At 38.4% G+C, this 15,335-nt stretch overlaps 1 protein-coding gene across 1 annotated transcript; it reads right to left on the reverse strand.

Annotated features, from left to right (window-relative positions):
* Window positions 1-813: 813 nt before the first annotated feature.
* On the reverse strand, window positions 814-14,579 carry LOC114290697 (uncharacterized). Its single transcript, XM_028234640.2, has 7 exons — window positions 14,382-14,579; window positions 8,504-8,655; window positions 8,264-8,397; window positions 7,873-8,096; window positions 7,552-7,758; window positions 1,934-2,014; window positions 814-1,389 (listed from the first exon to the last, which is right to left on the reverse strand). The coding sequence occupies exons 1-7, from the start codon at window positions 14,426-14,428 to the stop codon at window positions 1,116-1,118; spliced, it is 1,119 nt and encodes a 372-aa protein (XP_028090441.2). The 5' UTR covers window positions 14,429-14,579; the 3' UTR covers window positions 814-1,115.
* Window positions 14,580-15,335: the final 756 nt, after the last annotated feature.

Raw genomic sequence — 15,335 nt, forward strand, 5'->3', positions numbered from 1 at the left:
TTGACCATGAAAATTTCCTAACACATTGAATGGTCAAAATTGTTAACGTTTACAGAAGTTTTCATTTTTTTAAGTTTTGGAATACAGGCCCGAACATTACTTATTTGTTCGAAAAAGCATTCCCAAACAAATAAATAATGTTCAAGAATGCAGGTCCGAACATAAAAATTTATTAACGCATTAAATGGTCAAAATTTGTAATACTTGCAGAAGTTATCAGAAGTAGCTCAACTCCAAGTTCAAAAGTTATTCCTTCGTCACATAATTTTGATAATATTGATGTGTAATTCTCTGCTGAATTCACAATTTTATAATTTCTACCAACAAAACCAATCAAACCAATTATTATAATTCTTTTCCTGCAAGAAAAATAAGAAATTATGTATGTATATATAGAGAGAGCGCGAGAGACAGAGAGAGAGAACATATCAACTGTGACAATGATGGATAAGACAATAAAAACAGTAATCACATTGACTATTTTTCTTCTTGGTGAATTTTGTTAGGATTTTTTGAAAGAGGGGTAATGTTTTCACAATAATAATTTTGGTATTATTTGAAGTGAAAAAAGAAATTTTCAGAGTTTCAAAATTTATAAGTGAGGGCTCAAAGAAATGAGAGTTCCAAAATAATTCATGAGGTGCTAATAACACCTCTCTTTTTTATGCCTCTTAAGCACTTGTTAGCAAAATCCTACAACTAAGGATTGATACATAAAAAGAGAGCAAATATGATTTAAATTAAAATCTTAAGAAATTATAGTATAATTATATCAAACTAGTAAAGCTTAGTGCATTTTTTCAAACCTCAATAGAACTTAGAAGATATTTTAATTTAAAACGAAAAATAAAAACTAGTACATAAGGCTCTTCACTCCAACATGCAAAAAAGCTGTTTCTGTATTTTGAAACCATAGCGACCAAATGAAACAACCGCTAATGACTAACCCTTAAATTTTAAAACTCCATTTACGGAAACCTTCCAACTCAAAAGGCCATTTCTAACAATATTAGCATCCAGCTCCCATGAAAAATCTAAAGAGAGAAACCAACATCACCATGCTCTGAAGACGGAAAAAAAAACAAAGAATTTACAGATGACAGGAATTTTGGCCATCAAACATGCAATTCTTGCCTTGAATCCAAACACCAACACTTATAGTTTGGTTTTGAAATTTGAAAAAGTTCATCTGGGGTCATACTCTCAAGTTCCTTGGATTTCCAAGAATCAAAAACGTTGGTACTCGAATTTTGCACATGTTGAGCTGCAAAAGAAGTTCCCAACCCCGCTTCGACAACATGATGATCCTGAGCTCGCATCCTCTTGTACAACCTCATTGCAGAGACACAATCTACAAATGGATCGTGTACCCCTGACTGGATATCATACCTGCAAAGCCAGAAACTTTTTGATAATCAAACTGGAAAATTAATAGCAAAAATAGCTTCACAAGCTATTATATTATTTGATTTTATTATGCAAGGTTGAGCAATAGAGATCACCACCACAAATTTTTTTAAAATTTTTTCTCTCCTCTTTTTTGTTAACTAGAAAATGGTAGGTTCTAAAATTCTAGAAGAAGAAGAAATATGATATTTATCAACTTCTGCAAACAGAGTCAGTTCGTAAACAATCAAGTCGTCCCAACAACGTTGAAAATAGATAAACAGAAAGGTTTGGAATAAACTGTAGGGAAATGCACGCACTTGTTTTGCAAAAACAAGTCGTCCCAAATCTACAGGTTCTTATCAGATCATGTAACAGAAATTTAGTTTGGAAATGCACGCACTTGTTTTGCAAAAACAAAAACAAAAAAATACTAAGCCTATATCAAATGGGACCAACAAAACTGAAAATAGGATTTGCATGACCAAGCAACATAAAAAATCTTAGACAAGAAGCAATAAAGCAACCAGAAAGTCAATTAACTTGCCCTAGATATGTCCGGGTGAGGTACTTGAGTGAGTGGCTGACCAGATTTGTTTTCAAATATGGACGATATTTTGCTGTATCCCTGCATGGAGAGAGAAATAACTGTAAGCAACAAAAATGGGAATTCTAAACTCAATAAGCAGCAAGTAGAAAGCAAAGTTTCAAAAATTTTGTTCTTCTCACTCAACTCTACAATTGAGGAAGGCAAGATTACTACGATCAAGGAAATAATAATTTTAAATCAGTGTTAAATGCCACTACAATGAAAATTACTCTATTCAATATTGGGCAGAACAAAAAATAATTTCACAAAGTAATGGTTTAAAAGTAAAAGAGTAATGCTAGAAACCTCTAAAACATCAACCCTAAATTTACCTACACTGACGTGGCATGGAGTTGAGTGGTAGTTGGTTGATTTCTAAACAAATCAACAACTAACATGCAATTGCCCATGTCATTGAGGTGATGTTTAGGGGTATCAAGCATTTTCCAAACGTAAAATAAGAAATGGTATTACCAAAAAGATAACCCAACACTTCAGCTATCCAACAAGGAAGGCCAATTTGAGAAAGGGTGGAACAAAAAGATAGCCAACAAGGCAAACAAACAATATTAACTTCTACACTATAATGACTCCATCCACATTCTCTATGCAAATCAAGGTGTACATGGATGCCACTATGTGAGGGGGAGAGCCCATATTGTTTTATGCAGCATTTCAGTTCACATATATATCCACAGAATGGATTCATAAACATTTAAAAATAAAATAAAATCATGACATTCAAGGATTAAAATTTTGTTTTTGTTAAAATCCACCTACTCTCCACCTACTTCACCCACTTAAACCTACTCCACTAAACCTAACCCACTACACCACTACCACCTCACCTACTCCACTAAACCTAACCCACTACACCACTACCACCTCACCTACTCCACTAAACCTAACCCACTACACCACTACCACCTCCACTTCACCTACTCCTTACCTACTACACACTCACCCTCTTCTATATATAGGAATCATGAATCATTGTAATAGAAATCAATATATCAATCAATAATAATACATACAATTTATTCTCTCTCTTTCTCTATACATTATTTTTTACATGGTATCAGAGCTGGTTTAAAACCTAGTATTTTCGCTTCCCCGGCGGGCGGCAACCTCACCTTAGCCGCCCGCCGGACCTCAACCTATTCCGCTGATAAAATCAACAAAGATTTGTGCAACTGTAGTCATGTGTGAGGCTGATGGAGAAGAATTCTTCACCTCATATGACGAGACAGTCTGGAACTGGAAACACTGTAACATTCTGCTCTGGAATTCTGCAGCAGCTAGATTATAGCTTGGTTGAGTGCCAAGCTTTGGTTCTTCCACCCACTCTTGAACTTGCCCAGCAAAGTGTGAAGGTTCATGCTTGTGTTGGAGGGACTAGTGTGCGCGAAGATCAGCGCATTCTCTCCAGTGGGGTTCATGTTGTTGTTGGTACTCCTGGTCGTGTGTTTGACATGTTGCGGAGACAATCACTTCGCCCTGTTTACATCAAAATGTTTGTCTTGGATGAAGCTGATGAAATGCTGTCACGAGGTTTTTTAAAAATCAGATCTATGATATTTTCCAGTTGCTGCCACCCAAAATCCAGGTTGGGGTGTTCTCAGTTGCTGCCACCCAAAATCCAGGTTGGGGTGTTCTCTGCCACAATGCCACCAGAGGCTCTTGAAATCACCAGGAAATTCATGAATAAGCCTGGAAAGAGAAAAAGCTCATGCTAGGATTTGCGAAGTGATTCGCTGCAGGAATTTTGGCTTTGGATAAAACCCTTACCATACTCCACTCATTCTCTCCAACTGTTCTAACTTTTTATTTTTATTATTATTATTATTATATCAAATAATCAATGCACTCATGTTCCCCACTAACAGTGTCCACTTTTGACCCAAACCATTTTCAATCCATCATTTCTCCTTCACCTTTTGCACCCCACTCACCGACTCTCTCTCCACTTTATCACATGGGTTTGTCCCTCTCTCTCCTCCATTTGATTTCAAAAATCACTTATTTTTATTTATTTTTTCCAAGTCACTTTTCCTCTTTTTTAAATACCCCACTTTATTTTGAAACAATCGCACTGATGTTTTTCATATAATCCATCTATAAATATTTTTTATCTATTTTCTTTCTCCCTTGTTTTCTTTCATTTTATTTTTATTTTTTCAACAAAACACTCCCAAAAAAAAAAAAAAAAAAAAAAAAAAAAAAAAAAAACAACAACAACATTTTACAAACTTGTCATTTCTTCATGCCGGGGATCAACCCCGATCAGCATTTTACACCATAAAAAAAAAAATAAAAAAAAATAAAAAAAATAAAAATAAAAAAAACACAAAACAAAACAAAACACAACCAACACAAATCGGAACAGTGGGATTTTTCTTCTCGCCTATTCTGCCGGTCTTTTCTTCTTGCCACCATCTTGGGCGGCCCTTGCCGGTCTTGCCTCCGTGTTTCCCACTCCACTGGGCATGATCACTACTCTCTGCTCCTCCACTGCAGCATATGGCGGCCCTCCAAATCGGAACATAAAACTGGCCTTCCGCTTCAGCTCCTTGTTTTCCGCCTTTAGCACACTTATCTCTGCTCGCGCATCCTTATACATGCGTTGGAGCAGAGCCAGTTGGGCGTTTAACTGCTGCACCTCATTTGTCCTACTCTGCAGCCGGTTCGACAAATTTGTAACCGCAGTCATGGTTTCCACACATGACTTCAAGGTATACTGATTGGCCTCCACATCCGACTGCACCGCCATTTTTTGCTCCACCGACCGCATCGGAAAGTTCAACGGAGCAAAACCAGAGGTGTTTGGTTGAGGTTCACTGGCCACCGCACCAATTATTTCTCTTGTGGACTCGTTCAGTTCTGGAAAGAGCGTGAGCAGACCACGGGAAGAGGAGGCCATGTTCTGGGTAGCTGGACGGGAAGAAGAGGCCATGTTGCTGAGTGTTTCAGAGACGGGTTGGTTACAGAGTATTACAGAGTTTCTTTCTCAGCAAAGGAAGAGTTGTTTTCAGAGGATTTTCAGAAGTTTTTTTGTCTGCCTCAGCCTCAGCATCAACCTTGGTTAAATAGCGAGGCAGCCACGCGTATCGCGTGCCTCTTGCCACCAGACGACAAAACGGGCGCGCAAGCCAAGGTGCCCACGTGCCTCGCCATCATGTCTGGCACACCTTTTGATGAATTGGGCACGCCTTTTGATGGCACGCCTTTTGACAAAATTGGGCACACCTTTTGAGGATGCAACTTCTACAACGGTCCGACATGACCCTATAAACTGTCCCGACATTAATTTCGGTTAGCTCCTTTATGGGTCCGACAAGACTCTGTAAACTGTCCCGACATAGATTCCGGTTAGTTTCTACAGGGGTCCGACAAGACTCTATAAACTGTCCCGACATTTGATACCGGTTAGCTTTTTCAAGGGTCCGACAAGACTCTGTAAACTGTCCCGACATTGATTCCGGTTAGTTTTTACAAGGGTCCGACAAGACTCTGTAAACTGTCCCGACATTGATTCCGGTTAGCTCCTTCATGGGTCCGACAAGACTCTGTAAACTGTCCCGACATTGATTTCGGTTAGTTTCTACAAGGGTCCAGCAAGACCCCGTAAACTGTCCTGCTACAACGGTCCGACATGACCCCATAAACTGTCTTCTACAACGGTCTGACACGACCACACAGTGTCTACTACAACGGTCCGACATGACCCCGTAAACTGTCTGCTACAACGGTCCGACATGACCCCATAAACTGTCTTCTACATCGGTCTGACACCGCCATCCAGTGTCCTCTACACCGTTATGACACCACCATACAGTGTCCTCTACATGGTTATGACACCCCCATACAGTGTCCTCTACAACGTTATGACACCACCATCCAGTGTCTTCACCAATGGTCTGACACGACCATACAGTGTCTCTTATCCTCTTTTATTTTTATGTATTTTCTTGTTTTGTTACTCTCTCCAAACTCAAGTTGGTTAGTTCCTATCCCCCTTGAGTTTGCGGGGGGCTGTTAAAATCCACCTACTCTCCACCTACTTCACCCACTTAAACCTACTCCACTAAACCTAACCCACTACACCACTACCACCTCACCTACTCCACTAAACCTAACCCACTACACCACTACCACCTCACCTACTCCACTAAACCTAACCCACTACACCACTACCACCTCCACTTCACCTACTCCTTACCTACTACACACTCACCCTCTTCTATATATAGGAATCATGAATCATTGTAATAGAAATCAATATATCAATCAATAATAATACATACAATTTATTCTCTCTCTTTCTCTATACATTATTTTTTACAGTTTTCACGTGTTGTTTCGGTTAGTTTGGAAATGGAAACTTCTTGGAAACATTTTGGAAACATAAGAGAAACCACTCAAAAATTTGGAAACATGAAGTGTTTGAAAACCTAATAAGTAAATAATTAAACATGTTTAAGGTCTATTATTCTATTACATAAAGGGTACTAGTGTATAATTTGGTACTACATGTGAAATACAAACCGAAAATCATTAAATTAAATAAACAAATTACCAAACACTACTGTTTATGAATCTAAATGTGCGCAAGGTTCCTACCAAACAAGGTTAAAAAATATATAGGAAGTAATGATAACGCGAATTAGTAGTAAACAAAAGTCAAAGGGTTCCAAGGAATAGACAGGGTTTTTTTGGTAGCAAGATCAAAAGAGACTTTCAATAAGATTAAGAATAACATTATCGAGAATTATCAGAAGATAATAAACATTGGTTTAAGAAGTTGGATTGAGGAGTACGGTTTGCCATAGTAGGAGAAAAAGGTTAGAAAGGATAGATTCTTGTAGTAACAAAGACTGCAGTATCCCATCATAATTTTTAATTTATACCCCTCATGATCTGACTGAGATTATCGGCCTCATAGTTTTTCATACCAAAAGCTGCATCCTGGTTAGTTGTCACCACTTCCTTACCTTGTTCCTGACCTTGGGAAGGAATAGAGTAGGGCCTTTACCGATTCTATACAGAAGTAATAGGGAATAGAAAAAAGAAAAAGGTAGTTGTAATAAAAAATGAGAAAGAATAATGACTCAACCACAGCCTATTTATCTCTCCTTATTTTTTTACTTTCTCAAATCTGCTGATAATCTCAATCAAATTTCAAATGTTTTTTGGTGTATCATACATACGTATATGATACACAAAAGATGCATCAGTGTAAGCGCTATGGAGGCAAAAAAAGACTAAAGTCCATCAGAGAAAAATATACTTCTTAAATGCTATGCAAAGTACAAAAAACAATGACTTTATTCCCCCAACCAACCCCTATATATAGTACGGTGATCATAATTTTGAAGATATATTATGTTTAGAAAATAGAAGTGTGTTAGCTGAACTGTAACAAATGGATGAACACAGTGTGTAGGTCACATCTGGAGAATCAATATAGTGTTCTCCATAATAACAACCATAATTTTCATCACATATCTATTACTTTCGTAGGTCATTTTCATTATATTTTTCTAATTGGAATACAGCATCATCAGGAAAAAGATTACCTATGCAAGTGATCAGGATAATTCATTTTTAAGCAATCCAGATCATGCTCTATGTCATGACCCACAAGAAGCCTAGCTTTTCCACCATCCAACCGTACTCTTCCAATGGACTCTCCATTGTACAAGATTTCCAAGAGTCTTGCTTGCACTTCCTTGAGCGGCATGGCATCCCTTAGATGCTCTTCTCCTATACCAGTAATTTCATATCTGGACAAAGGAAAAAAAGTAAATATATGTAAGCATCAAACTGATAAGCAAATCCTTCCACAGCTGTCTTTTAAAATATCCAGGGACGAACGAGCAATAACAGTACATAGATACCTGTAATCAGTGACAGGAATTTGAGGTTCCACATATGTATGGAAAATCAATTTCTCATCTTCATCAATCAGGCATACCCTCGCACAAAGGTCAAGTGTCCCATCACTTCCACCACCAACCATTTCACAATCTATAGCAACTGCTTCAAGACCTCTGTTGTGGGCTCCATTGTTTGGGAATGGCCTATCAACTTGAGGTTCTGTACAGGGCATTATCAGTGTTGCCTGCATCAGACAAATAAAAATACTCCATAATAAGAAAAACCTACACAAATGTTTAACAAATGTAGCTATCATGGTTTTCTGTTTTTCCCTGTGGGCAAACATGATAGTTCATTAGAGATTCCTCCATTTGCATATATAATACTTAAAAAATTATCTGATCAACTTGCAAGAGGAACGGGGGCAGGCAGTCGACACAGTTCTTTGTGTTCACTAAGGCTAGCTGGGCTGTCAAAAATTTTCATGCAAAGGCTGCAACCTTTGTCAGCAAAGATCCTTGAACAATTTGCTTTGGACAATGGACCTAAACAATTAGAGAGGAATTGTAAAACGACAAGAACCAAGACAATAAATTTATCAATGGATAATATACGGATTACATTAACTATGGGAAAAAATAAAAAAATCACCAGTAAGATGCTCTCTCAACGATTCAAAGGTTTTGCAATGCTTTTGACAAACCCCGCACTTAGGCTGATGAACTGAGTGATATGAGGCCCTCATGTGTCCAACAAGATGCTCCTTTTTCTTATACTGCTTGAAGCATGCTGTGCACTTGTGCCTGTAAACAAACAAAATCGTTAGTTATTACTCAAGAAACAAGAAGGATAGATTAGTGTAGTAAATGATATATCTGGAATAAAAAAATTTGATAAATGTAGTGAGAAGATTGCAAGAATATGTAATGGTACAACATGTTACCATATCAGATTATACGAGCATGCTACGATATAGGAAATAATATTAGCTCAAATTTAGTAGAAATCTTGAAGTATGTGAGTTACTCAGTAGACCTAATATCACTAATCTAAAACCTGAGCAAATACTAATCAATATTCAGTGAGACAATCAATAGCAATACATCAAACAATAAGGCAACAGAAACATGAAAACTTGTGATCTATGTTCCATTTATAAAAATATATGAAAAAAAGGCATCTGCAATGGACAATATATCTTGCTATAGATTGAGAGAGTCTGATGAACAATTTTTATCTTCAATGTGAGTCTATGGCATTATGTTGTTCCTTGTCTAATTACTTTGTACACCTTTTAGTCTATTAAATTCAACAGCAACACTCTTACTATATGGGACAAGGCATGCACATTTTTTTTTTTTTTTTTGTGGATAAATAGGCAAATTTATTAGAAAAGCATCAAGATGATGCAAAAAATACAAAATTCAAACCCCCAAGGGAAAAAAAAATGCTAAGCTATCAAATATCCTCCACAAAATCTACATTAGCTAAAACATCTGGATCAACCAACCCCGTAACCCAATTATATAACACCATAAACAGCCGCCTCTCCAGCCAAGAAATCAAATGAGACACCCCTTGGAAGACACGCCTGTTACACTCCAACCAAATAAGTCACATTAAACAGTGAGAAACAATCATCCATGTCTTTCGACATCTCCTTCCAACCCTCCTCCTAGCCCAACTTTATAAGACCTGCCAACACCGAACCTGGCTGCACCCAAACCATACCAAAGCAAAAGTTGCCACAATAAGCATCCAAAGCCGAGATGTAAATGGGCAATGAATGAATAAATGGTCCACCGACTCAGCATCACCACAACACAAACAACACCAATTCACCAGTATATGCCCACGGCGAATCAAATTATCAATCATTAGAATACGTCCTAAGGTCACCGTCCACACAAAGAAAGTTACCTTGGATGGCGTACCCGACACCCAGACACATTTCTAAGGAAACAAAACCACATCAACATGAACAACCGCATCATAATACGAAGACATAGAAAAAAGCCCCTTAGAGCCTGGACAGCCCCAAACCATAAAATCCTCCCCTGCACCCCCAGCTTGCAACCCGTATAAGAAACCCAACAACTCCACTATCTTGTTTTAATTGCAAGTTAATCCCAACACATTTCATCATGTGTTCTAGAATTTTTTCCTATCTTGAATTGTCATATTTCCTTATATCATCATATGGGAAAATTGTAAAGTCATGGTATCCAATGCAAGAAAAGAGCCAATGTTGGGTCTCTTACACTACACTCAATCTTCTTGATTAGAAGTCAAAGTTCCTCCTCTCGGACCAAATTTGGTCCATGAATGCCAGCACTTCAATCACCGCTAAGGAATCAATATATTGTTGCGTATAAGTATACTCTGATGATTTTAATAGGGTAATTCATTATTTTGAGCTACAACATCTGTTCTTTATTCATTTAGTTGTGTACAATGTGCATGCCTTGTCCCAAGGAGGGGAGGGGAGGTAGAAAGGATTGTGGAACTCAATTATTGTTGCCATGCAGTTAAAAATCTTGTCATAGAATGTGCGTGGATTGAATGATAGGGGGAAAAGGGTCTTGGTTCGATCTCTGTTGAGAAGTGCCAGGGCGGATGTAGTGTGTCTTCAATAAACAAAGATGGAGTGCATTAGAGAGGAGACCGTTAGGGAGCTTCTTTTTTTTTTCTTTTTTTTTTTTTTGGGGGGAGGGGGGGCGCGCTTTGTGGATTAGACTTTCTTACCAGCATTGGGGGTGGCAGGCGGTGTCCTTCTGTGTTGGGACCGATGGGTGATAGAGCAGGAGGATGTGAAGGTGGTGACTTTTTCGCTATCTTGTTTGTTTCGTTGTGTTGCAGATGATTATCGTTAGGCCTTCACTGAGCTTTATGGCCCTGTTGGATGGTCAGAATGGGCTACGTTTTGGGAAGAGCTCCAGTGTATTACTTTTCGCTAGAGGGTTCCATGGTGTGTGGGTGGTGACTTCAATGTGGTGCAGTGCATGGAGGAGAAGCAGGGGGTGACCTCAGTATCAAGATCTATGTGTGCTTTTTCTTCGTTTATTGATAAGATGGAATTGGTGGACTTGCCGCTTTAGGGGGGTGGTTATACTTGGTCTGGGGGCAGGGCGATGTCCTGTATTGATAGGTTTCTAGTGATTGGAGATTGAGAGGGGCATTTTTCACAGGTGACTCAACTAAAGTTGCCTCATCCTTTATCAGATCATTGGCTAGTTTTATTGGACAGTGGGGGGATCAGAAGGGGACCATCGCCATTTCGATTTGAGAATGTGGCTTTTGTTTGAAGGCTTTGGGGAGTAAGTGAGGGGGTGGTGGGGAAGTTATACTGTGCTTGGGAATCCTAGTTGTCGTTCCCAGAAATTGAAGCTTCTCAAGTCGGATTTGAAACAGTGGAATAGGGTGGTGTTTGGGTGGTTGCAAGCTCAGAAGGCGAACATTTTAACAGTTTTGTAGGAACTGGATGAGAAAGAGGACAAGGGCACTTTGTTTGAGGAGGATATGGCTTGTCGGGATGCGGCTCAAAAGGAATTTGGAAAGGTAGCTCATATGGAGGAGATTAGTTTTCGCCAGAAATCTAGATGTCTGTGGTTGAAGGATGGGTTTGGAACACGAGCTTCTTTCACCGTATGGCAAATGCGCATCGGCGTGTGAATAAGATAGGGAGATTGCGGGTGAAAAGGGTGGAGTTATCATCTATGGAGGAGATTACGGGGGCCATAGTGGGTTTTATGAGTATTTATTTCAGTATGATGGGGGAGTTTGGAGGCCGACGCTGGATGTGGTTTCGTTTGATGTTATTCCAGAGGCGGAGTGTCCTTTGTTGGAGAGGGCATTTACAGAAGAAGAGGTATTTGAGGCACTGCGGAGTATGCCTGGGGATAAGGCGCCTGAGCCTAACGGTTTTTCCATTGCTTTTCTCTAGCACTGTTGAGGAGTGGTGAAGGAGGATGTGATGGCTATGTTTGAGCAGTTTCATTGGACGGGACAGTTTGAGAGGAGCTTGAATGCCACTTTTATTGTGTTGATTCCCAAGAAAGGTGGGACGGAGGATATTAGGGACTTTCAACCTATCAATCTTTTGGGTAGTGTGCATAAGTTGTTGGCCAAGGTTTTGACGAATCGCCTTCGAGGGGTGTTGGGGGGGTGGTGTCTGAGTCTCAAAATGCCTTTGTGGGTGGGAGGCACATTCTGGATGTGGTTTTGGTGGCCAATGAATGTGTGGACTCGAGGTTGAGGCAGAGGAATGCGGGGATTATTTGCAAACTAGATATTGAGAAGACATATGAAAATATTAGTTGGAAGTTTCTATTATATATACTAGAGAGGATGGGTTTTGGGGCTACATGGAGGCGGTAGATACATTTTTGCATATCTACTATACAGATGTCTGTGTTGGTCAATGGTTCTCTAGCAGGTTTTTTCCCTACGTATAATGGCCTACGGCAGGGTGATCCCTTGCCCCCGCTATTGTTTCTTCTGGTTATGGAGGCTTTGGGGCGGTTGCTTTGCAAGGTTTTAAGGTGGGTTCTGGACCTACTTATTTGGTCGTATCCTATCTTTTTTATGCAGATGATGCTCTTGTATTTTGTGCTGTGGACGCTGGTCAGATTGGACATCTTCGATGTGTGTTACTGTGTTTTGAGGCCGTGTCTGGTCTTTGGGTTAATCTCTCAAAGTCTGAATTAATTCCAGTAGGTAAGGTGGCTCGCATTCCTGTTTTGGCAAAGATTTTGGGGTGCAAGGTGGCGTCTCTGCCAGTCTCGTATCTTAGTCTACCTTTGGGAAGGCCCTTGGGGTGTTGGATAGGGTGGTGGAGCGTGTGCAACGGCGGTTGGCACGGTGGAAGCGTCAATATTTATCTAAAGGAGGGTTACTTTGGTCAAGAGTGTCTTGTCGAGTATCCCAACTTATTTTATGTCGGTTCATGTGATTCCGATGGCAATTGCGAAGAGGATTGAGAAGATGCAACGGGATTTTTTATAGGGAGATGAGGGGGAGGGTTCTTATTCTCATTTGGTGGCTTGGGATCGAGTTTGTCGTTCTAAGGAGAATGGGGGTTTGGAGGTTAGGCGGAGCATTACTGGGTAAGTGGTTGTGGCGTTTTGAGGGGGGGAGGGGGGGAAGGAAGCATTTATGGAGGAAGGTGGTTGTGGCAAAGTTTGGTTTGGAAAGAGAGGGGTGGTGTTCGGGTAAGGTGGGATAGCCTCACGGTTGTGGTGTCTGGAAAGGAATTGGGTTGGGTTAGGCTAGGAGGAGTTTTGGCAAAGGATTCAGCTGAAGGTAGGGTTAGGAGATAGAATCCGTTTCTGACGTGATAGGTGGTGTGGGGATACTTCTTTAGAGCAGTTGTTCCCTTCGATTTTTGGGATTGCAGAAGATTCTGAGGTTATGGTGGGGGCGGTTCAAACGACACTAACAATAACAATAAATTGGGTATGGAAAGGCAACTAAATTAACATATGAAAAATTAAAGATAAAGAGACTGACAGAGTTGTTAAAAACTAAAGATACTACAAGAAGGAACATCTACAATAAATGATATACGATAAAAAAATAACACCCAATAATTGCTCATCGGCCCATGTTCTCGTGATTGATGCATGTACTCTTAACCACTGTAATTCTTTTCTTTTAATCCCTTTGTGCCACGTGCCCCCCTCTTTCTTGGAATGCTATTAAAAATGTGCAACCCAAACATGATTATTCCGGACAAGACATGTATATTAGACACCAAGACATCTATACTATCTATACTATTATATTAAATAAAGGCTGGACTAGGTGTCCAAGCCTTTGCTTACTTCTCCTTATACCGCGTGTCCCTCATTTCTCTATTTAAAAAAAATAATAAAAAAAAAGGTTATATAGAGACGTGCACGAGACTTGAAACTTTAACCTTGAATTTAGGATTTAGGAAAGAAAGCTCTTACCATTTGAGCAACACTCGCGTATTATTGATATGAATTTCTTTATCATTTATTTTTTCTAACTTCAATCACTCATGCATCACATGTGTCAACCGCTTGTTATGGATCATATACAGACAGTACAACATGATCTCTCACATTTGCATCGATATTCAAACCCCAAAAAATGGACCAAATAAAAAACTGTGGACAGACTAATGCTACACCAACCAAAAATAGGTAGTAGAGCAAGAGGCAACACAATGGAAACTGAATTCCGGAAGCAAAACATTCATACTGAATTAGAAGATCCACAAATTATCCTTTGTTTGGTTGCTGAGAAAATGAATGGAAAAAACAAAACAAAAAAAAAACAAAAAAAGGGCCAAAAAGGGAAGGAAAATACGCAAACAAACTCAATCAAGGTAGTGAAATAGTTGCATTTTAGTTTTTAAGTCAGTGGAATGGGTTTCTCGGGTCCTTTTTCCCTTTTGTGAGTCCACAAATCCAAACACATCGTTAACATTTTCGAAGCAACCAAACAAATTCTCTCTGAAAATATGTAAACAAGGAATGCAAGGAGACAGAGAGAGAGGAGTGACCTTGTTGTTAGGGTTTTAGGAGGAGGGTCTTCTGCTGAGGAATCCATGCAATGATGGAGCTGGAAATGGTGGAGCAAAAATGAATATGAATGTATATATGTGATGACTGAGAATGAGGAATTAGGGTTTAGTGCTGTGTGGGTTTCGTTGAATTGAAACGTATGAAAGCTAAAACCCTTTATTGCTCTGTGGGTTGTGTCATCCTCACATTTATTTATTTATTTATTTATTTACTGACATATCACCCGTACTATGCACGAATTGTGTTTATAATTATCTGTATATGTGAATTGTAATTTTTAAATATCTTTTTTTTTTAAATATCTTCTTTTTTTCTTTTTTTGTATTATATTAAAGTTCAATATTTTGATAATAATCATATGTGTTAGATTTTTTAAGTAATTAAATGTCTTTTTTTATTATATTATATTAAAGTTAATATTTGATAATAATCATATGTGTTGGACTTTTCAATAATTTTTTTTATGCTTATTCTTAATACATTAAAGTGTTATTATGATAAATAATAATCATATGTGTTGAGACTTTTTAAGGAATTTATGTGTTGGATTTCAAAGAATTTTTTTATATTTGTTCTTAATGCATTAAAGTGTTATTATAAGTGTAAGACTTGGGGATTGGGAGAAATTAATAAATGTTAAGGTTTTTTTTTTGAATTGCAATTTTTAAATGTTTTCTTCTTTTTTTTAAAATATCTTATTTTTTTCCTTTTTTATATTATATTAAAGTTTAATATTTTGATAATAATCATATGTGTTAGGCTTTTCAAGGAATTAAATGTTTTTTTTTATTATATTATATTAAAGTTTAATATTTTGATAATAATCATATGTGTTAGATTTTTTAAGAATTTTTTTTATACTTGTTCTTAATGTATTAAAGTGTTATTATGAGGGATAATAATCATATGCGTTGGGACTTTCAAGGAATTCA

Source organism: Camellia sinensis, chromosome 12, assembly GCF_055761805.1.
Source record: "Camellia sinensis isolate YWXY chromosome 12, ASM5576180v1, whole genome shotgun sequence".
Lineage (NCBI taxonomy): Eukaryota > Viridiplantae > Streptophyta > Magnoliopsida > Ericales > Theaceae > Camellia > Camellia sinensis.

Bases quoted from the DNA above. Each gene is read 5' to 3' on its own strand.
- LOC114290697 (XM_028234640.2), bottom strand. From the start codon at position 14,428: ATGGATTCCTCAGCAGAAGACCCTCCTCCTAAAACCCTAACAACAAG. The intron at 8,097-8,263 runs GCAAGTTGATCA...TGTCTGATGCAG, and splicing joins TGCCTGCCCCCGTTCCTCTT to GCAACACTGATAATGCCCTG. The intron at 1,390-1,933 runs GCAAGTTAATTG...CTGGCTTTGCAG, and splicing joins CTCACCCGGACATATCTAGG to GTATGATATCCAGTCAGGGG.